Raw genomic sequence first — 22,881 nt, forward strand, 5'->3', positions numbered from 1 at the left:
CATCTTCTTAAAGTTTTCTTGCCAATTTCAGGTCTTTCCTTGGCATGACCTCTTTGCTCCCCTTAACACTTTATAGCACAGGTGACATGAGCTGGGATACCGAGACCATCACTAAAGGTTAATAAATCACAGGCATGAATCCAGCCTGGATCTTTTATCCCAGAGTTTAGGCTGTTGAAACACTTCTGTCAGGGGTTCCTTGGAAACAAGGGCTGTGAGCAGATATTTGGGAAGCACTAGGGCTAAACTAGTGTTTAATTGGAAAGGAGCTAACTGCAGAGCTGTACCGTGCTGGCTGGTGTTCCTTATAAAACTCCAAGAGCTGAGCTGGCTGTGGAATTCAGCATTTCCCATTATTTAACTTGAGAATTCTTTGTTTTTTATTCCCCCATGGAGACCCTGTTTGTTCTTCGGATGCATGTTGAAAACTGTGAGTGTGTGAATTTGGCTTACAAACTGAGCCACTCTTGGGGCTCACATGGTCTGAGCTTTTGGACAGAAAGATGGTGCCTGGGGTGGCTCCATCTTTTTTTTTCCTATGTTCTTTTCTTCTGCCTTCTGTCATAGCTGTTCTTTCATGTCCCTAGCCCTCCAGAACTCGTCAACCATGTAGGTACAAGGGCCAGCAGACTACTTAGGAAGCTAGGAGTAGCGTGAGTTTCAAGTGCATTTCTGTGCTGATCTTTTGGCAGGCCCTGACAGATTACCGGGCAGAGCTCCGGGATGACCCAATCATCAACACACACTTGGCCAAGTTGTATGATAACTTACTGGAACAGAATCTGATCCGAGTCATTGAGCCTTTTTCCCGAGTACAGGTAAGAACCCTCCTGGGTACTCTCTAGCCCTTCTCCAGCAGGAGGAGTTTCTGGCTAGGCATCCTCACTGTAGCCCCTTCCTTCTCGTACCTATCCACAGTAGGAACTCATATCCAAGGATGTGCCTGGTGGGCAAGAGGCCACCAGGAGTTTCAGATTCTTTTTTTGTATTTTTATTTTTATTTACTGATTTTTAGAGCGAGCGAGAGAGAGCAAGAGAAAGAAACATCCATTTGATGTTTCACTTATTTATGCATCATTGGTTGATTCTTGTATGTGTCCTGACTGGGTATCAAACCTGCAACCTTGGTGTATTGGACAACACTAAACCAACTGAGCCACCTGGCCAGGGCCTGGGATTCTTGACAGGGAACAAGAATTGGGGTGAGGGAAGGATGCTGAGGGGCTGATGCTGTTGAGATAATCGCTGCTTGTATTCAGTGCAATTTCCTTTTTTTTTTTTTTTAAATTTTTAAAAAATATGTTTTTATTGATTTTGGAGAGAGAGAGAGAAATATTGATGTGAGAGAGAAACATCGATCAGTTGCCTCCCATAGACATCCTGACTGGGGTCTGAACCTGGGCATGTGCCCTGACTGGGAATCAAACCAGCGCCCTTTCAGTGCAAGGGACGATATTCAGCCAACTGAGTCACATGGGTGAGGGCCTCCTCCTTGCTTTTGTAGTCACCACCCATGTGGTAAATGTTTTCTTCTCTGGGTATGTGGGATAGGAGTGTATATTGTCTGTAGTGATGAAGGCAGATGGACAGAGTGCAAGAGACCTAAGCATGGCCCAAGGGAATCTGGCCCTCTAGAGACACTCAGCAGAATTTTGAGATACAGCAATCCCCACCCCACCCCCATATTAGAGGCAGAGGTAAAACTTTGTGTTGGTGTGTCTCTGCCTTTCCTTTTAGATCGAACACATATCTAGCCTCATCAAACTCTCCAAGGTAAGGAGTCCTGAGCTTGTCTTGGGGTAGGGGCTAGGGGAAGGGGTGGGGGTGGGGGTGGGGGCTGGCATTACACTCAGTGGGCCTTGTTGGAGAGTTCCCAAGCTTCTCAGTGGGGATTGGGGACCGTGGGCTCAGAGCCAGAGCTGTCTTGTTGCAGTTTTGTTTTCAGTACATCTGTCCTAAGACCCTTTATACAAGGCTTTCATGTCAGTGTGGCCTCTGACTAGCGGATACTAGTTCCTTTAATCAAGTGCTTTGATTTTAGGCCGATGTGGAAAGGAAATTATCACAGATGATTCTTGACAAGAAATTTCACGGTGAGTAAGTCATACAGGCAAGGGGGCTGGGGGTGGGCATGCAATGAAGAGGCATTGTGTTCTTGTTTAGCTTGAAAAAAGATACACCCTTTGTTTCACCCTGGTGGTTCCCAGGGATCCTTGCCCCTCATACCCCTGATACAAGAGTGTGTCATAAACATGTACAAAGGAACAGGGAAATGAGTTCTGTTTCCTCTCCTTTCTGGAGAAATGAGGCAGCTAGGGAGAGGTGTGTCTGAGATGCTCTGTGTCTAATCCCTTCTTTTATGTGGGTTGCCCTTGTGTTTCCTGCAGGGATCTTGGACCAGGGGGAGGGTGTCTTGATTATTTTTGATGAACCCCCAGTAGATAAAACTTATGAAGCTGCTCTGGAAACAATTCAGAACATGAGTAAAGTAGTGGATTCTCTCTACAACAAAGCCAAGAAACTGACATAGGTGAGTGCTGGCTCCAGGACGGCTGGCGGCACCGTCTCCTGTCTGTCCAGACTGAAAGCCTCCCGGTGGCCTCAGCTCCCCGATTGACACTGCCCTGTCTTCTCTTACAGAGTTGGATCTGTAGCGGTCCTTTGGAGAGTGTGTGTGGCGGGCGAGTGAAGCCTTTGGGGAAAATGCTAGGAGATTCTCTTTTCTTTCTGTTCTACTTTTCGCTCGGAAAGTTTTTAAATCCTCATTTGGTGCATCTGTATTCCAGCGATAGGTGTGCCAGTTTTCATGTAATCTTGACTGGCCCAACTTGGGAGTGGGGACATTGCTTACAAAAAAAAGAAAAAGAAAAAAAAAAGTTATTCTAAATAAAAGGAAAAAGGCTTACACTACCTAAAGCTGTGCTCTCTGCCTCCTGGGAGAGGGCCGCCAAGCCAGGCGCTCCGCCAGCCACTGGGGCTCTAACCCACCCGCTGGGCGTCACCTCTCCTCTTCCGAATTGGGTGTTTGCCTGACCATCAAAGCAACGACTTTTTATTCTGTTTGTACTGAACCAAAACAACAACTGTGTATAGACTGCTATTTTCTTTTTTATTTGAAATGAGGCGTTTGGGTGTTCTTTCCCCTGTCATACGGCCTGTCCACCCACCTTCCCTCCAACAATGGCTCCAGCAGACTGGCCCGAGGTCCTGCCGCCGCCGCCGGCTCAGCAGCAGCAGCAGCGCAGCAGCAGCAGCTCCGCTCCGACCTGTGACGGGATGGGGACGAGGCCAGGAGCGAGTGTCCACCACGGCCACACGGGGAGCAGTGTGGGCCCTCATGGGGCCTGCTGTGCATGTGGCTCTTTTTAACACAGTAAACTAGATTAGACGTCAGTGTTTTAATTGCCCCCCTCTGCTCTCTCTCTCCCTCTCCCTCTCCTCCAGGAGACATCACACGACTCTCTCCTCCCTCCTTCCCCTCCGGGGGAGGCAGGCTGTCTGACATCCATTAGCTCCTCCCTGTCCCCCTCCTCTCCTGCTGGCAGATGGATGTATTCCTTTTTAAAACAGTGAACATCGGCAATGAGACTGTGGGTTTTTTTTTTTTTTAATTTTTGTTGGGTTTTTGAGCAACCTCATGTCCCCTTCCCAGGGAGCTTCCTCACTTACCTCTTAGCACTCGGGTGGAGGTGGAGTGCTGTGCTCCGCAGGCTTTGTGACCTGGTCGCACAGCAGGGCTTGAGTGCCACTGGGCAGGTGCACTGCTGCCCCTCTGGCTGCTCAGCTCCATCTTCTCCCTCCAGCTCTTTGTCTTCTCTTTTTCCCCCGCTCTCCCTCCTGCTTCCTTCCTGCTGGCTTCTTTTTGTCTTTCTTTCCCTGTCTCAGATTATCCTTCCAGGTTTTCGTAATAAATTTATATTTTGTAAAAGGATTTTGTTGTACCAGGTTTTGCATCCTCACTGAATCTGACTGGCTTTATTTTCCTCTCCAAAATCAGGTTTTTGTTCTCAACATCTCTCCCCATCATGTCCAGTCACTGTTTTGGTTTTGGCACCATCAATATCAAATGTACAAACGGTTCTTGCTAACCAACACCAGGTATATCTGATGTTCAGATGAGTTCCAATAAAAACAATTTTTTTTTCAAAAAGTGTCCTTTCTTAAATGCTGGAGGGCTTCCAGTCAGTGCAGATAGCTCTGTGCCGCTCTCTAGACTGGCCAAAGCTGCACCATCTCATCTGCTTCGTGGGACACCCATAGATGTGGGGTGGGTTGGGGGGAAGGCTTTGGGTAAGAAAGCTGGTCCATGGGGCCTGAAACGGGGAGTGGTGCTCAGGTATCTTTCTGGGTTTCCAAGGCCACATGGACACGGGGTTTGGGCGTCTATATGTAGTATTTTCTAAGTCTACTTCCTCTACACCATGAGGATGGTGCTTCTCTGGCAGGTAACTGTGGTTTGAGGGTTACATGACGTCATGGAAATGCAAGTGCCTGAAGAGTCCTGACGCTCAGTTGTGGTTTAGTTTCCATTTCAGACCCTGGGAGTGTTCTGAGGGGCTCGGGCCACCGGGAGGGAGGGGTGAGCTCTAGTTAACTCCAGGGTGAGCAACTCTGCTAGTCTTTGTTCTCAGTGTTGTGTATCTATAGTTTTATTTGTAGGAAGAGTTTTGCTTCAGTAAAGGACTTTAAAATGAGATTCCAAAGGTATATATAGAGCTGGAGCATAGGGGAGGGGTTCCCCATGCCTGGGGCAGCCCCAGGAGCTCAGTCTGGCAGCAGCTCTACCCTCTGCTCCCTTCACAGATATGATGACTTCCTCTAGACCTGCTCTGTCCCAGTGGGTAGCCCATAAGTCACCTGTGGTTGTATAGCTCTTGAAATGGGGCTGGTTTGACCTGTGACGTGCTGCAGATGTAACCCAAGCCTGACTTTGAAGACTTAGTACTAAAAAAAAATGTAAAATAGCTCAACCTTTTAATATGTTTAAAGATTTTGAGCATTATTGGGTTAAATAAAAGATACATATTTTAAAATATATTTTTATTGATTTCAGGGAGAGAGGAAGGGAGAGGGAGACATAGAGACATCAATGATGAGTCATTGATTGGCTGCCTCCTGCACGTCCCCTGCTGGGGACCCAGCCCACCACCGGGGCGTGTGCCCTGACTGGGAATCAAACCACTATCTCCTGGATCATGGGTCGATGCTCAACTGCTGAGCATCGTGGGCTGGGCTAAAAAATACTAAAATTCACCTGTTTCTTTTTACTTTTTAAAAATATGGCTGCTAGAAAAAAATTACCTATGTGACTTGGCATTTGTGGCCCATGTTATATTTTTTGTGGACAGTGCTGCTCTGGGTCCTCCAGGACTGCTTCCCCTCCAGGCCTCAAACAGGCAGGGTCTCGGCACAGCTGAGAGGGTGGCCTGGGCCTGGCTCACTCACCCAGGGACCCTTTCTGGCACCAGCAGGGCTTTCCTGTGTGCTCGTGAGATTTTTGTTGGTGTTGGGAGCTAAGGCTGAGGCCTTGTCTTGTCTATTGAGAATATTCATCAGCTTTATGCTGATGGACCAAAATGAGATTTATTCTCTTAATTTGTCTGTCCTTGGGTGTGGTTAGCAAATGGTACTAATTGGATTTCAGTTAAGTCTTCCTGAGTAGTGTGATTTAAGCTATTTGCCTTCTGGCTGGGGAGGAGAAATGCAAACCATTTACTCCCAGGTGCCCTTGGTTTAGGGAAGACAGGATTTACTGGGTGGCTGTCTTAGTTTCCCCGTGCCACCCGCCCTGGAATTTTCCTAGCTTCCCAGCACGCTGGAGCAGTTACGTAACCTGTGCTGCCGGGGAGGGCCACTAGGGGCCGCTCTGTGATCCCTGGAAGAACAAAGGGCGACTTCCTCAGGAGCCAGGGTTCACCGGGCTTTATTTGGAGGCCTTCTGGAAGCTGGCTGGCTAGGTCCTTGGCTTCCCTCAGGGTGGTATGGGAAGGGGGCATACAGAGGGCAGGGAGTCTCCTGTGATACACGGGCAGCCCAGCTCAGCAGTGCAGACGACAAGCAGGCTGGCCCTGTCGCAGCTGCAGATAGGCTACAGGATAAATGGGCTGATGGATGGGGGTGGGATTTGGAGGTCTTCCCTGCAGTTCTTTGGGAGGAAACAGCTCCGCATCATTCAGCTGGGTCTGCCTTCTGGGTCCCGGATTCTGCCATTTCTGGCAGATTATTGCCCTTTCTTCCTTACCTCGCAGTTGGAGCGGTGATGGTAGCTTGGCGACAGTGGCGGAGGGCTGAGTGAGCAGAGGAGCTGTGGTGCCTTGAGACAGGCAGAGCAGGCACAGCTTCGGTGGACAGGGGCCCGGGACAGCTTGTTCCCTCAGTCACAACAGCAGGTGGGCTGGTGGTGCCATCCCACTCATGCTCTGCCTGCTGCACATATGACTGCCTTTGACAAGTGTGAGGAGGTTGGGGTAATACTGCCAAGAGCTCTTTTCGAAGGTGCTGGGGAAAGGCTGGCTGGACAAAGGCAGGAGGGGACACCGGAGTGCGAACAGGCTGGAAAAGGTCCAGGCAAATGCATGCTTCCTTGGTTTGGAAAGGGGGTGGGAGGAAGGGGAGCTTGGTAGGGCCCACCGTGCATTGGGACAGGTAGCAGTGAATTTGCAGGTACAGGTAACGGTGAGTCCTGATGGTTCTAAGGAGCGTCTTACAGCCTTAGAAATCTAAGCACATTTTGGGAAATGAGAACCACTTAACCTTTGCTTGACACCAGAATCTGAAGGGGACCCTGAGATACAGAAAAGGCAACGTGGACCTGGGCCAACTCGGGAGCTGGGCCTCTTCACGAGGGGCTGGAGATAAAAGGCTGGGTTCAGCCTTGTCTGAGTCATTGAGCCAGAGGACCGAGAGCTTCTCACTATAGAAAAGAAGGGTTGAAGAGACCATTTGAAGAGCAGGTGGGGGTTGAACACTGAGGGACATTTAGAGGGAGGGGCCCATTGAGCTAAGGGCCCGTCTTCACCTTCTAAGTTAAGGTGACAGCTTCTGTGGCTGTTTCTGAAGGGCTGTGGGAGAAGAAGCCCTCTGGGTACAGAGCAATGCATTTTCTACTATATAGTCACCAAGGGCCGTAAAGCTTTCAATTGCCACTATTGATGGAGAGATCTCTGGGTAGCACATGCGCCAATTCTAGTACTTTCTGACGCGGCATTGTTCTACCAGATTTCTGTTCGGCCTGGGGCGGGCGGTAGAGCTGCACAGGTGTGCTGGAGTGGCCTGGAGTCGGGGGACTGGAGAGCCGCCTCCTGGATCACCGCGGCCTCCTCACTGTGCCCAGGGGTGATCATTTAAATTAAGATCCGTGTCCCAGGTTTGTGGTCAAATCTGAATCAATTTCCAGAACCAAACCTAAAGAGTAACAAATGATCTGGATTCTTGTCTGTGAGAAGAGCAGTTCTTATTAGAATCAGAATTCACTCATAATTTAAAAATTTTACCTGCACCAAGTCTTCAAATTATAAATGTTTAGCATGAAAAACCTTCAAATCAGTGGGTCAGAGGCTGGTTGGAGAAGCAGTTGCTTCAGTTTTGCTATAAGAGAGAAGAGGGCAGGTGGAAATTTCGAGGTCACGCATACGTGATGGGCTTCGTACGGGCCCGTCCGCGGGCAGGGGCCGCGCCAGGGGCCCGGGGACCTGTTTCGGGTGTGGCGGGGGATAGTCAGTCGCTGTTTGTGGACCGGCCCAAAGCTGCCTACGCCTCTGCAGCCCGGATTTCTAAGACCCAGCCGGGCCGTGAGCATTTCCCTGGGATGGGGGAACGGCGGTCCCCAGGGGGGAGGAACGAAAACCAATGACACAGTCCACTTGGGACGCGCGTGGCACTCAGGCGGCCTTCGCAAAGGCTGCGCCTCCCCGCGCCTTCCTCTCCGAGCTCCCCACGGCTTTTCCGCGGAAAGAGGGTGTTCGATGGAAGGAGGGAGCTCCCGGCCCCGGCCTCCGCGAATGGCTCCTCCTGGGGCCGGGGTGGCAGCCTCCGCCCCGGCTGGCCCCGCGTCGCCAGGGCGGGGATGCGGCAGAGACCGTCCCGGCGGCCCGCAGCTGCGGGCGCTGCGGTGGGAACAAAGGCAGCACGTGTCGGGGCGGGGCGGGGCGGCGGGCGGGGTCGGCCCTCGGCCCCACCCCGCTCCCCCGCCGCTCCCCGCCCGCCCGAGCTCGGCTGCGCCGGGCGCCGGGACTCAGGCGGCGGGGCTGCGGCGGCTGCGGCTGGAGTGGCGGCGCGGAGTCGGCGGCGCGCTGCGCGGGAGGGGGCGGCCCCGGGGGCGGGGCGGTGCCGGCGCCGCGAGTCCCCACCGCCGCCCGAGTCCGGGTCCTCGCCGGGGCTCGGCGAGCAGAGGCGCCTCGGGCTCGCGGCCGCGTCCCCGCCCGCCCGGCGCGCGGCTGGCGTTGAGGACGGCGGCGGCCCCGGCCCCCGGCCACACCAGGCCCGTCCGCGCCGGCGCGTGGGCCGCGCGCGCTCCCGAGAGGGAGACCACGGAGGAGCGCGCCGGGGCGCGAGAGGCAGCGCGGGCGCGGCGGCGAGGGCGGCCGAGCGGGGGCGGGGCCGCGGCGCCTGCAGAACCTTGGACAGTAGCTCCGGAGCCGCCGCCGCCGCGCGCGAGCCCCGCCGAGCCCCGCCGAGCGCCGGGAGCGCGGCGCGCATTGCGGAGGGCGCGGAGCGCGGGAGCTGCCGCCCGCCCGGTAAGCCTGCGCCTCGCGGCCGCCACCGCCGGGGCCGGGGCCGGGGCCGCGCACGGGGTCGGGGCGGGGGTCCCCTCCCGCGGCCGCGCGAGCGCAGCGGCAGCGGCAGCGGCGGGCCCCGGGTGTCGCAGTGGAGGCGGCCGGGCTGCGGCGCGGGGGCGCGGGCGGGGCCGCGGAGCCCGGGGGAGGCTCCGGAACGGGGGCCGGGGTCGCGGGGGCCGCGGGGGCCGGGGCGGAGGAGCGCGGCGCGGGCCCCGCCTGGCGCTGAGAACCATCTTGTTTTCCACGCAGATCCGGAGGGGCAGCCCGCGCCCCCGGGAGCGCTCCCGCCTCCTCCCCGGGGCCGCCGCGGGCTCGCTGAGCTGATTTTCCTGTCGGGCCGACGGGCTGGGCGCGCAGGGGCGCGGGCCCCCGCCCGGCGCGCAGCGGCACCATGGGCACCGTGCTGTCCCTGTCCCCCAGCTACCGCAAGGCCACGCTGTTCGAGGATGGCGCGGCCACGGTGGGCCACTACACGGCCGTGCAGAACAGCAAGAACGCCAAGGACAAGAGCCTGAAGCGGCACTCCATCATCTCCGTGCTGCCCTGGAAGAGGATCGTGGCCGTGTCGGCCAAGAAGAAGAACTCCAAGAAGGTGCAGCCCAACGGCGGCTACCAGAGCAACATCACGCACCTCAACAATGAGAACCTGAAGAAGTCGCTGTCGTGCGCCAACCTGTCCACGTTCGCCCAGCCCCCGCCGGCCCAGCCGCCCGCGCCCCCCGCCAGCCAGCTCTCGGGCTCGCAGACCGGGGTCTCCTCCTCCGTCAAGAAGGCCCCGCACCCCGCCGCGCCCTCGGCGGGGACGCCCAAGCGGGTCATCGTCCAGGCGTCCACCAGCGAGCTGCTGCGCTGCCTGGGCGAGTTCCTGTGCCGCCGGTGCTACCGCCTGAAGCACCTGTCGCCCACGGACCCCGTGCTCTGGCTGCGCAGCGTGGACCGCTCGCTGCTGCTGCAGGGCTGGCAGGACCAGGGCTTCATCACGCCGGCCAACGTGGTCTTCCTCTACATGCTCTGCAGGGACGTGATCTCCTCCGAGGTGGGCTCCGACCACGAGCTGCAGGCCGTGCTGCTGACCTGCCTGTACCTCTCCTACTCCTACATGGGCAACGAGATCTCCTACCCGCTGAAGCCCTTCCTGGTGGAGAGCTGCAAGGAGGCCTTTTGGGACCGCTGCCTCTCCGTCATCAACCTCATGAGCTCCAAGATGCTGCAGATCAACGCCGACCCGCACTACTTCACGCAGGTGTTCTCCGACCTGAAGAGCGAGAGCGGCCAGGAAGACAAGAAGCGGCTCCTGCTGGGGCTGGATCGGTGAGCCCTGCGGCCCGCAGCCCGGCCCGAGGATTCATTTTTTTAAACAAATGTGTTGTGAAACAAATCAGATTTTATGTACAGTATGTGTCTAGCCAAGCCACCAAGGGCCTCTCCGGGCCCACCTTCTCTCCTGGGGGCTCTCTTCAGCCCTGCCAAGAACTCTGGACGCTTGAACTGAACCTTGTGCAAAACCCAGAAGATGTATTCAGAGCCCCCCGGGGCCCCCGACCGTCTGCTTTGGGGAATTCAGAGGACCCGCTTGCCTCTGTCGCCTGTGCCCTTGCTGGACGGGGCAGGTGAGGCTGGCTGTTGCGCCCTGCCCAGGAGCTGGAGCGGGGCCTCTGGCCAGTTGACCCAGGGAGGAGTTGGCGCTGCTGGTTGGGGGTGTGTGGGGGGGCTTTTCTGGCTCCCGTTTTGGGTTGTCCATTCTCCCAGAGGCTCCTGCAGCAGCCACCCCGACGGAGCCGCACGTGGGGTTGTGAGGCGCGATGCCGTTTCGGTCGAGCAGAAGCCAGCCTGGGACAGAGGTTGTGTCCTGTTGTTTGGCCTCACACAACCCTGGTTTTCTCTTTTTTCTTTTTTAGGGAGCAGGGCTTTCCTTTAGTGGAGGCGCAGAACTTGCCCCTCGGTCCCCTTGTCCTCTGCTCCCAGCCGGGTTGGCACTGTTGGTTAATGAGCTGATTTGACTCGTTAAGTTCTTTTATTTTGGGTCCCAGCTAAAGGGGTGGGGTGAAGCTGGGGACAGCTCCTTTCCCGGGTGAGTGTTTCATTTGGATAATGCAGCTTAGTCACCCTGTGGTGGCGGCCAGGACAGCTGCAGGTGCCCAGTATCAACAGCCTGCCTCCTGGGCAGGTGGGGGTGCCGTGCCTGAGACCGAGCAGGCCTCCTCTTGCGGGTGCACATGGTATTTTTTTTCTGCAGAGCTGGAGGGTGGGGTGTGGTAAGGATGTACCCCCCACCTCCACCCCTACCCCTTTTAATTTAAAGCTGTTTCCAAACGGTTCAGTTTGTTCAGAAGACAAAGCCTTGCGCCACAAGGCCCAGGGAGACAGCTGGATCGTGGAGACAATTACGAGCCGCGAGTAGGACTCCTCTGATGGCTTTGGAAGCCTGCTGATTCTACAACTGATCACTTGCAGCTGCTGGTTCCACTTTAGTGGCTGTAAAAACACATGATGTGTACTTAATCCATTTTCTTTCTGATTCTCCCAGATTGGTGGCTTGGGACTTGGGAGATGACCGAGAGAAGGGACCGAGTCTTGCTCCATGGCCCATCACTCCGGCTTTGGGGAACAAAGACCAGTGTGAAGGCTACGGAAAATTCTCTCTTCCCAGCCCCCCCAGGGAGTGCTGGAGTAGGGGGGCTGGGGTGGGGGGAGAGGCAGAGGGTCATTTTACATAGGATTAGGTCCCAGGTGGCTGCCGATTTCAGCACAAGCACTACTGAAATTCACGTTAAAAAGAACAAGCTGTGAAGTTGCCGTGCGGGTTTAAGAGGCCTGGGGCAGAGCCCGCCTATGAGGAAGAGGCCTGCCCGTGCGTGCGGGAGAGCATTTGCCCCAGCTGCGCCTCGAGGCCCACGCCGAGCCATTCCCGGGGCTGCCGGGCCGTCCGTCGGAGGCAGAGCTGGGGGGACCTGCGGCTGCTGGCACAGACTTCGCCCCAGCGCCTCTTCTCTGCGGGAGTTGCCGCGAGGCCTGTGTGTCCAGATCCTGCTGCCGCGTGTGACCTGAGGTAGGAGTCCCCCGGGGACAGTGGCCCCGGCGGCGTGGAAGAGGGGGGTCCGATGCCGAGTCCCAAGAGGAGGGGCACGTGTTTGCAGTCACTCGTTCGGCTGGCCGGACTTGGCCTGAAACTGTGCAGTTACGTCACGTCCACAGGATTCCAGTTTTGTGTGTTTCCTTCCCTTTCTCCATATTTATTTTTTTCATTACTTTTTGGAGGAGGTGCACATTTCGGGAGTGGTTGGGGACCAAGGAAATAACTCCGGCTCCATCCATGTGAAGCCTCTCGCGCCTCCTCCCTCCCCTCGCACTGGTCATCAGTATTGTGTAAAGGAACAGATACACTTGAGTGTGCAAGCAATGGACCCATTTGACATGCTGCTATGAAGACTACTTTTAGAACATCAAAAAAAATTTAAAAAAGGGAAAAAAAACTAACCGACAACCCTCCCCCCCCCACAAACCCCTTTATTTAACTGTTGCTTTTACAGTGATATTGTGCATGCAGACCAGGAGCATTTTGTGTCTTAAGAAAAATAACCTTAGAACAGATGGCTGTGAAATTTACACCCGTGCACTGAACAAGCCGCAGGAATAATCGTTCGGGACTCGGGTTTTCTCCTTGTAAAGCTGTTCTCTCCGTGCGGTGACTAGGAGTTAGTTTCCTTCCGACGGTTGCTCGACTTGCAATGAAGAGAAAACGTGCCATTTTTTCCACTCGGGATTTTTCATAGCTGTATATTTGAAACTGCTAATTACACAGCGTGCGATGTGTGTTGGTTTTTTAGTGCAGTTCCTTCTGTAGCTATTCTTGGACCAAACTGTGGGTATTGTTAATATTAATTTATATTTGTCTCATTTTGTATGTATGTGTAGTGTGTTTGTAAGTATGTGTGGTTTATAATCTGACAAGGTCATGAAGCTCAGTTTGGCTGTAATTTAATGCCCCTTCCCTTATTTTTATTTATTTTTGTACCGTGCTGATTAAATAAAATGCACTGACCATCCATTACATAGACCTCTCTCGTGGGCACATCATTCATGAGCAGGTGGGGGGAAGGCTTTTTATAAATGATTCCTGCGCTCGGAACATAATTGGATTTGTGCTATGGGGGAGGGGAGGCTGTGGAGGAAGGGTGGGGGCTGGGTTGGGGGGGAGGGCTTAACGAGCAGAGCCTGGTTGTTGATGTTAAGGTGATTAAGAGAGCAGCACAGGTGAAATCAACTCTGGTTTAGCTGCTGGATGGGGCAGGAGTGGCTCCCTTGGCCTGATCAGGCCCAGGCATGGCCTGGTGACGGCTGGCTGAGTGGTCCTGGAGGGGCACGGGGTCTTGGACCCCGTGTGAAGCTTGGCTCCAAGGCTGCTGCCCCCATGTCTCCTGGGCCTGGCTCTGCTCAGCACCCTCTTCCCAGAGGTGCCCAGACCAGCCAGCAGGAGTGGGGCGGTGTCCACGTGGCCCGGCCCTGGGGCTTCCAGATAAGCCCATAATGGTGCGCAGGTGGGGCTCCCTCTGGCTGGGCAGGCGTGCCTGGGAGACACTGGGTTTGGTCCCAGACCACCATAATCAAGGGAGTGCTGCAGTAACGTGAGTGGTAATCTTTTTGCTGGTGGAGGGTCTTGCCTTCAGTTAAAAAAGCAACACCTGCGAGGGCACTAACAGCGAGCACAGTAAAGGGAGGTACCCTTGACTTGCCAGTGCTCTGCCCACTCCTGCCACCAGCCGAAGCCTCAGGGACTAGGTGGTGTGGACTTGGTCCTGTCCAGGCCCTGCACCGGTGGTTGGCAGCTGCCCCTGGGCACCAGGAAGGCTGTCCTGCTCGGGTTGCAACTCAGGAGCTGTCAGTCAGCCTTGGGATCAGGGCCACTCGCTTTCCTGAGGCATCTCCAGTGGTGTGAGTGGCAGGAGCCACACTGCGCGTTCTCTCCCTCGATGAGGGGTGGCGTCCTGCGGCTGCAGGGCCCCTGCGTGCCGGGCCTGGCTTTGCTCACCTGCAGGGTTCCCCCCCCCCAGAAGTCCTGATTTCTCTCCCCCTCCCTGATCCTCCTGCCACCCCCAGCCAGGCAGCCTGGAGAGGGGCTGACAGGGCGCCCATCACCCCTCCCCCTCCCCCAGCTGCAGCCTTAGGAATCCCAGCCTTTCCTTCGTAAATACACGAAAGCAGTGAACTTGGAGTCTAGCACACAGGCCTCAAAACGGTGAAGAGTGTTTGGATTGAACCCCGCTGCCCCGCCACCCCTTTACTCCTTTCCACAGCTTCCTTCCCGCTCACCATGTACTATTTTTGTTTAAAAGGCTCAGGCATTACCTCGCTTGTGCTAATGCTCCCTCCCATCCTCTAGGGTAACAGTTGCCTTTGTACGAGCTAAAGGTTCACAATTATAGGCCGACCTGTCAACCACAGATGAGCAGAACACCTTTGAAAATAAGATTTAACGCTTTATTGCTCTTGATGGTAAATCAAAATATGCTTTAGAAATAGTTAATTTAATGGAAAACAGGAATATATGCACCAAACCATGCACTGCATTTAATTAAATCAAGAGAAATACTTCATTGCGTACAATCACTGCGTCCTCCCCCCACCCGGGCACCCTGGGAGCGTCACCGTGGTCGCGCCCTAAATTCCTGGTCCTCCTTCGGTTGCCACACTGACTTCTCTTAGGACATCATGAAAAAGTGCTTGTGACCGCCGGCGGTCCTCCGGCCCTCAGCGGGGAGGCCCTGGAGCTGGGCTGAGGGGCCACAGGCCACGGTGAAGGGCAGAGGGCTCCCCCACGACCTCTGAAAGGCACTCATTTGGCAGGTTCCACTTTGGTGTGTCTAAAACATACATTTGCACGTACCTAGTATAAAGTGACAGGTTTGGGGAAATAAGCGGGACGGAGAGGCAACGTTCCAGTTAAGATCTTTCAGCGAGTGTCCAGGTGCTTGGCAAGACTGAGCGGCGCTGAACTGGGCTGGTGGCACCTCTGACTGGGCTTGGAGAGGGAGTGTTAGGGGGGTTTCCAAGGGCAGGAGGCCGGTAGGATTTTTTGTTGCAAGCTGCACCTGGTGCAAATGTCTGCGAGCCCTGGGAAGCAGGGGCCGGGGTGTGAATGAGGCCAGGCTGCTGGGACCGCCTGGGGGTCAGCCAGGGGACCACAGCAGCCAGGCGCTGGGTGAGGCACATGTGGCTGCACTCAGGCACTTGGTGTGTGCTGTGGGGTCAGGGTGACGGGACCAGGGGGGCCGGGGGGGGAGGTGGGAGCAGGGGGCAGAAAGTGAAGATGTCAGCATCTCTCTCCCTCACCCTGCCAGGCTCCTCCTGAGGCGGGGCCCAGCCCCTTCACACAGGTGCCTGGAGTCTGTCCATCTGTCAGGGCTCCTGGCGGGGAGGCCCACGTTGCCCAGAGGGTCACGGCGTCCCCTTCAGCTGAGACACGGGAGGAGGGTGGTCTCAGGAAGGTATCTGAAGGCACGTGCTGGGCAAGACGGGCAGGAGGGCGCTGCTCTCCTGGCATGAGGTCTGCGTGCCCAGCGGGGGCTCTGGGGGGAGGGTGGGCAGTCTGGCCTGGCCTGCAGTGCCAGGACCCACGTTCTGTTTTCTCTCTCGTGGTTCCCGAGGTTCCCGTGTGCTCACCCTCCCCTCCAGCCCTAGGTCTCCACGTGACTATGAAACAGGTGTCAAAAGGGGCAACTTCCATACCCACGAGTGCCCCCAGCCCCTGCAACTCCATTTTCTTACTAGTGTTCCTGACTCGAGTGTGGGCCTGGGGGACACAGTATCTGATCAGCAACCTGCGAACTGGAAAACCAAGTGTAAGGCGGGCGCAGGCTGCACGGCTGACGATCCTTGGAGCATCTCCACTGCTCCCTGCTGGGGGGGTGCCAGGAGGCAGGGGCGGGAGCAGAGGGGGGAGGCCGGGCCGCCAGCCCCTGGGTCCTGGGCTGAGGGGCTGGTCCTAGAGGTGAACCTGCTCACCTGGTGGCTTTGGCTGGCTGCTGGGGGAACGGGGTCCACTGAGGAGCCGAGAAGCTCCCTGAGCCAGTCACGGGGGCTGTGACCGCCTGGGGGACAAGGTGGTGGCAGGACAGGCTCATGGAGAAAGCAGGGCTATGTCCCCAGCTCATCTCCGCCAACCTCCCTGGAAGCATGTCTTTGGTTGGGGACACTGTCCCATGGGCTCCCCCACCCCACCTCCTACAGGGTCAGCATCAGGTCACTGAGTCAGGGCGCCCTGACCTGACCTGGCCCCTCCAGGAGGCAGGCACCATCCAGTTGCCTCTGAGGTGAGACGTGGCCTGGAAGTGGACCCAGGGCTCTGGGACAGGGCACCGGACTCTTTGGTTTATTGGTTTGGGACTGGGGACAGTTGGGACAGAGGAAGATGGAGACCAAAGGCAGAAAGGCAGGAATGAGACCTCAGGGGAGGGGCTCCCCCCAGCAGGGCCCTGGAGAGCTGATTTCTAGCGGGCAGCGGCGGGATGGGCAATTAGAGCGGGACTGTGGTGCTCGGCGGCGGGGCTCCGGGCTCCACCGCCCCCACTCCCAGGCAGGCCTCCTGGGTGCGCATCAGTTCCCAGGCACGCTGAGGATGAAGCCAGAGCGGTTCTTGGTGAAGTCGGGCTGTGGCTGGTTGAGCCGCGTCTCCACGGAGACCGTGCACTTCTTCCCATGCAGGCTGCACTGCACAGGGTTGGTGACGTTGACTGGGAGGTGGCGCTTCTCACTGGCAGAACCAAGAAGAGAAAGACCAGACAGGCAGTTAGCAGGCAGCCAGTGAGGGGTGGATTTCCCCGGCGACCCCAGGGTCCCCCACTGGCCAAGCTCCCGTGGGCCTCACAGGTGCCCCAGGGGGCACGGCACTGGAGGCCTCAGTGGAGGGCTGGAGAAGCCCCAGGGCGGGGCAAGGACAGGAAAGGCTGGTGCTGGGCTGCAGCCTCAAAGCAGAGCCTCCGAGGGCAGAGGGGCTAAGTTCCGGCCTTGGCCGCACGCAGCCTTGCTCCAGGGAACCCAGCGTGCTGAGCTGGACCACAGGAGGGAGAGACGCAGTGCAACCACAGCCACCAAGTCCCTGGCCTGAGACCAGTCACTTGGGCTTCAGATGTCAGGGGGCTTGTCGTGAGGGGCTGGGGACTCTGATGTGCAATTACTTTTCAGTAATCTTTGATTGCAACAGGGAGCCCTGGGAGGCTGTGTCCAGCGTGAATGGAGACTTCCCTGCACACTGTCCCCAATGAGAGGAAGGTCTTCTCAGAGTCCCCGGGGTCCAGCTGTTAGAAAGGGGTCTGACCCCAGTTTTCCCAGGTGTGTCTCAGACTGGGGGGCTGGGGCCTTGAGCACCAGGCTGCTTTGCTAACAGACCCCACCTTGGCCTGGATGGGCGGTGGGGCCACACAAAGCCTGGTGCAGTGGAAGCTCACACGCCTGCCTGGAGCCTGTGCCTCTCGCTGCCTGAAGGGGGCTCAGCCAGGACTCTGGGTGGGATCCACGCCCAGGAGCCGGAGGTGGGGGTTAGTGAGGCTTCGTGCACCTGCTGAGTAGAAGCAGACTCCCATCCTCCAGCTCCTCACACCGCCCTGGATACACTGCAGAAGTGGCTTATTTTAAGACCTGAGAAAGCTGTCAAAGTAGGCTGGCACCTCGTGTCCGCTCACAACAGGCTGCACAGCCCCACACTGTACCTTTGCTTGTGCCACGGCAGCTTTCTTTGTGCTGTGAGGTGAGAGGAGGAAGCCTGATGGCCTGGGGTTTGCAGGTGGGACGCCGGCACTGCTGTGTGTGCCGTGAATGCCAGTGTTTCTCAGGGCATGTCTGGGGCGTGGGCAAGCTGGGCCCCCTGACGCTCTGCTGAGCTCCCTGGATGAATGTCACTCTTGGTGTTAAGCAGTGAATGCCAAGTGTCCGCACCGCAGGGGGAGGGGGGCTGAGGCCGCATGTGCTCCGCTCTTGCCCAGCCCAGTCGTGCTCCATTGGGCCCAGGTGAGCAAGAGGCGCTTTCCAGGCACAATCACTGTCACCTCTTCCTCCCACCCTGACTCTGAGGCAATCATCCTGGCCGCTAGACAGCACTCAGGCGACAGGTGCTGCCAGCCTTAAGATAGAGCACCCGCCCGGGCACGGCTCCGGAGGGTGCCCAGTGCACATGCCCACAGCTGGCCCCCCAGTCTGTGAGGTAATGTGAGGTGTTCTTCTCACACCCGTTTCCTACCTGCTTTCTCATTAAATGTGTTGTAGAGGCAGAAAATGGGCACAGGGAGAGACCCGTAGTTAGTTATTGCTTGTAGGCATCAGGTATCTAATGCTTAATGTCTTGTCAGCTGCAGCTAAAACCTTGGCTTAGACAGCTATTTTTAACCAGACTTGGACATAAAAATAGCAGAGCCCATCCGAGGCTGTGGTGACTCAGGCAGTTCTCTATTCCTGCAGGAGTCAGGCCTGCCGTGCAGGGCAGATGCGTGGCCCATGGCTGCTGGGTCCGGGTGACGGGCCCTGTGGCCCCTGTCCTGGCAAGGAGCAAGCAATGCCCAGCACTGCAGCCCTGCCTGCAGCTGACATGCCTCCGGGACAGGGCTTCCTTCCCCTGCTGGTTCCCAAGCCTGGGCAGCCTCCCACCTCCCTCCGTCAGCCCGGCCCGGCCTCGGGATCCCTCCATGCAGGACTCGCACCCTACAGAAGCCTCTGACCCTGGCCGAGACCTTCCCTTGCCTCCTGGTGGGTGTGCGTCCCTCCTTTAGGGCACTGGCAGGGACAGGCTCTGCCCTCCACTTCCTGCGTCTTCCCTCCCGTCTGTGGAGCCTGGTACACTAGTGTGCACGTGGCGGGTCCCAGAACCACCTGGGGGTTCAGTCTTGGAATGTGGCCCTTTCAGAACCCTTTTCCTAAGTCAGCTGGAAAAATCGAATAGCGAACATGTCAATCGCTAGCCCACCCCCATGTTCATACAATCGGAACACGCTACTTTCCATACAGTCCTTCTCACTTGAGACTCCTTCGCAGCCGTGAGCTCAGTGTCAGCCCGACACCACCCTTCCTCCTGCTTTTGGCTCTGTGCATCTCCAGCATCCGCTCTACAGTCTTGGTACAGTGTGTTTTGTTTATTTTGTTTTTTAGATTCCACATATAAGTAAAATCGCACAGTATTTGTCTTTGACCTATTTCACTTAGCGTAATACCCTCCAGGGCCATCCATGCAAGATTTCATTCTTTTATGGCTGAGTAATGGTCCATTGTATACACGTACCATGTCTTCACCCATTCATCTACTGATGGGCCCTTCGGCTGCTTCCACATCTAGGCTATTGTAAATAATGCTGCAGTGAACATAGGGGTGCATTTATCTCCCCAAATCAGTGTTTTGGATTTCTTCAGATAAATACCCAGAAGTGGAATTGCTGGGTCATAGGGTAGTTCTATTTTTAATTTTTTGAGGAACCCCATACTGTTTTCTATGGCTGCACCAATTTACAGTCATTGATGTAGCCACTCTGACAGGTGTGAGGGGATATCTCACTGCGGTTTTGATGCACATTTCCCTCATGATTAATGACGCTGAGCATCTTTTCACATGTCCGTTGGCCATCTGTGTGTCCTCTTAGGAGAAATGTCTATTCGGGTCCTCCACTCATTTTTAAAAAGGATTGTTTGCTTTTCTGATAGTCAGTTGTATGATTTCTTTATATATTTTGAATATTAATCCCCTACTGGATATATCATTGATGAATATCTTCTACCATTCAGTAGGTTGTTTTTTTGTTTTGTTGATGGTTTTCTTTGCTGTGCAGAAATGTTTTAGTTTGATGTAGTCTTTTTTTTTCTTTTGTTTCCCTTGCCCGAGGAGACATAAAAAAATATACATATTACTAAGAGCGATGTCCCAGAGTTTACTGCCTATATATTTTTTAGGAGTTTTATGTTTTCAGGCCTTACACTTGAAGTCTTGAATCCATTCTGAGTTTATTCCTGTATATGGTGTAAGAAAGCGATACATGCAAAAGAATGAAACTGGATCTGTCCAGTTTTTTCAACATCATTTATTGAATAGACTGTCTTTACCCCACTGTATGTTCTTGCCTCCTTTGTCATAGAATAATTGACCATATAGGCATCGGTTTATTTCTGGGCTCTATTCTGTTCCATTGATCTTTGTGTCTGTTTTTATGCCAGTACCATGCTGTTTTGATTACTGTAGTCTTTTTTTTTTTTTTTTTAAATGTCTTTATTGATTTCAGAGAGGAAGGGAGAGGGAGAGAGAGAGAGAAACATCAATGATGAGAGTCGTCATTGATCGGCTGCCTCCTGCACACCTCCCACTAGGGATCAAGCCCGCAACCCGGGCATGTGCCCTGACCGGGAATCGAACCACGATCTCTTGGATCCTAGGTTGATGCTCAACCACTGAGCCACATCTGGCAGGGCTGGAATTATTTTTTAAAACTTCTCTTTCTGGTAGTCCATTATTGGAATATAAAAATGCAAACAATTTCTGAATATGAATTTTGTATCCCACTACTTTATTGAATTCATTTATTCCAATAGTGTTTTGTGTGCATGGACTCTTTAGGGCTCTCTGTATATAGTATGCCATCTGCAAATAACGGCAGTTTTACCTCACCCTTTCCAATTTGGATGCCTTTTATTTCTTGTCTGATGGCTGTGGCTAGGACTTCTGATAACATGCTGAATAAAAGTGGTGAAAGTGGACATCCTGATCTTGTTCCTGATCTTAAAGAGAAAGCTTACAGCTTTTCACCACTGAGTATGATATTAGCTGTGGGTTTGTCATATATGGCCTTCATTATGTTGAGGTATGTTCCCTCTATCCCAATTTGCTGAGTATTTATCATAAATAGAAGTTGGATTGTCAAATGCTTTTTCTGCATCTATTGATATGATCATAGGATTTTTATCTTTAATTTTATGTGATGTATCACATTGATTGATTTGTGGATTTGAACCAGACTTGGGTCTTGGGAATAAATCCCATTTGAACACGGTGTATGACCTTTTCAATGTATTGCTGGATCCGGTTTGTTAATATTTTGTTGAGGGTTTTAGCATTTATGTTCATCAGGGATATTGGCCTATAATTTTCTTTCTTTCTTGTGTCTTTGTCTGGTTTTGGTAAGAGGGTAATACTGGCCTCACAAAATGAGCTTGGAGCCTTCCCTTCCTTCTCTTGACTATTTTGGAATAGTCTGAGGAGGGCAGGTGTTAGATCTTCTTTGAATGTTTGGTAAAATTCACCTGTGAAATCATCCGGTCCAGGACTTGTTTGTTGGGAGTTTTCTGATTACTGATTCAGTTTCATCAGCAGTAACCGGTCTGTTTAGATTTTGTTTCTTCTTGATTCAGTCTTGGAAGATTGTATGTTTCTAGGAATTTGTCCATTTCTTCCAGGTTGTCCAATTTGTTGGGATATTCATAGTATATCTTTATAATCTTTATAGTTCTGTGTGTATGTTGTTACTTCTTTCACTTCTGATTTTATTTGTGCCCCCTCTCTTTTTTCTTAATGAGTCTGGCTAGAAGCTTATCAGTTTTTAAAGAACCAACTCTTGGTTTCATTGATCTTTTCAATTCTTTTTCAGACTCTATTTTGTTAATTTCCACTCTGATCTTTATTATTTCCTTCCTTCTGTTCCCTTTGGGCTTTGGTCTTTTTCTAGTTCCTTTAGGTGTAAGGTTAGATTCTTAAATTTGTTAAGATTTGTTTTGGGACCTAACATGTGGTCTATCTTGGAAAACGTTCCATGTACCCCTAAAAAGAATGTATACTCTGCTGCTTTTGGGTAAAATGTCCTAAAAATATCAATTAAGTCTATCTGGTCTCATGTGTTACTTAAGGCCACTGTTTCCTTGTTGATTTTCTCTCTGGATGATCTATCTATTGATATCAATGGGGTGTTAAAGACCCCTACTATTACTGTGTTACTGTTAATCTCTCCCTTTATGTTCATCAACATTTACTTTATATATTTAGGTGCTCCTATGTTGATGTTTTTGAGTTATAACCTCTTGTTGGACTGATCCCTTTATCATCATGAAAGTCCCCTTTCTGTTTCTTGTTTTAGCCTTTGTTTTAAAGTCTATTTTTGTTTAATGTAAGTATTGCTACTTTTTGGTTTGAATTTGCATGAAATATCTTTTTCTATCCCTTTATTTTCAGTCTTTGTGTGTCTTTCAATCTGAAATGGGTCGACTGTAGGCAGCATTCGGTGTGTGGGTCTTTGATTTTTAAAAAATCTATTTAGCGACCCTGTGTCTTTGATTGGAGCATTTAATCCATTTATACTTAAAGTAATTATAGATAGGTATACAGTTATTGCCATTTTACTTATTGTTTTTGTAGTCCTTCTCTGTTCCTTTTTAATTTCTTGCTCTCTTATATATTGATGACTTTCTAGTGTTGTGTTTGGATTCCTCTCTATTTCTTGTGTATCTCTAGTAGATTTTTGGTTTGTGGTTACCATGTTCTTCATCTATACCACACTATGTTTATAGCAGTCTATTTTAAGTTAATGGTCACTTAAGTTTGAACACATTTTAAAATCACTACTTTTTACTCACCCTCTCCGTGTTTATTTTTGTCATTTTTTTTTTTACTTCTTGTGTGTGTATCCCGTAATTTAATGTTGTAATTACACACGATCTTCCTACTTCTGCCTTTTAATTTTTGTACTAGCTTTATAGTTGGTTGATACACTGCTTTTACTAAATGTTTTCCTTTACCAAAGTGAGAATTTTTTTCTTTCCTATTATTTTCTTATTCGTATTTTGGTCTTTTCTACATAAAGAAGTCCCTTTAACATTTCTCATAATATGGGTTTAGTGCTGATAAATTACTTCAGTTTTTTTCTTGTCTGGGAAACTCTTGATCTCTCCTTAGATTCTAAATTATAGCCTTGTTGGGTAGACTAATCTTGGTTGTAGGTGTTTGCTTTTCATCACTTTGAATATTTCATGCCACTCCCTTTTGACTTGCAAAGTTTCTGTTGAAAGATCAACTGACAGTCTTATGGGAGCTCCCTTGTAGGTAACTAACTGCTTTTCTCTTGTTACTTTTAAGATTCTCTCTTTGTCT

The 22,881-nt window shown here is 53.0% G+C and overlaps 3 protein-coding genes across 3 annotated transcripts in view; 2 read left to right on the forward strand and 1 right to left on the reverse strand.

Annotated features, from left to right (window-relative positions):
• PSMD11 (proteasome 26S subunit, non-ATPase 11) overlaps nt 1-3,931 on the forward strand; it is a 29,793-nt gene extending 25,862 nt beyond the window's left edge. The window contains exons 10-14 of the mRNA XM_016207606.2: nt 693-818; nt 1,738-1,773; nt 2,042-2,093; nt 2,388-2,530; nt 2,641-3,931. Of these exons, the coding sequence (XP_016063092.1) occupies nt 693-818; nt 1,738-1,773; nt 2,042-2,093; nt 2,388-2,530 (357 nt within the window). The 3' untranslated portion in view covers nt 2,641-3,931. The remainder of the gene's footprint in view (nt 1-692; nt 819-1,737; nt 1,774-2,041; nt 2,094-2,387; nt 2,531-2,640) is intronic.
• Nucleotides 3,932-9,090: 5,159 nt separating this feature from the next.
• Nucleotides 9,091-11,698, forward strand: CDK5R1 (cyclin dependent kinase 5 regulatory subunit 1). Its single transcript, XM_016207605.2, has one exon. The coding sequence runs from the start codon at nt 9,169-9,171 to the stop codon at nt 10,090-10,092; it is 924 nt and encodes a 307-aa protein (XP_016063091.1). The 5' UTR covers nt 9,091-9,168; the 3' UTR covers nt 10,093-11,698.
• A 4,024-nt stretch (nt 11,699-15,722) lies between these two features.
• Nucleotides 15,723-22,881, reverse strand: part of MYO1D (myosin ID) — a 242,804-nt gene continuing 235,645 nt past the window's right edge. Inside the window, exon 22 of the mRNA XM_087826041.1 lies at nt 15,723-16,527. Coding sequence (XP_087682167.1) covers nt 16,371-16,527 — 157 coding nt within the window. The 3' untranslated portion in view covers nt 15,723-16,370. The remainder of the gene's footprint in view (nt 16,528-22,881) is intronic.

The sequence above is a fragment of the Miniopterus natalensis genome, chromosome 17 (genome assembly GCF_054644295.1).
Source record: "Miniopterus natalensis isolate mMinNat1 chromosome 17, mMinNat1.hap1, whole genome shotgun sequence".
NCBI classification, from domain to species: Eukaryota; Metazoa; Chordata; class Mammalia; order Chiroptera; family Miniopteridae; genus Miniopterus; species Miniopterus natalensis.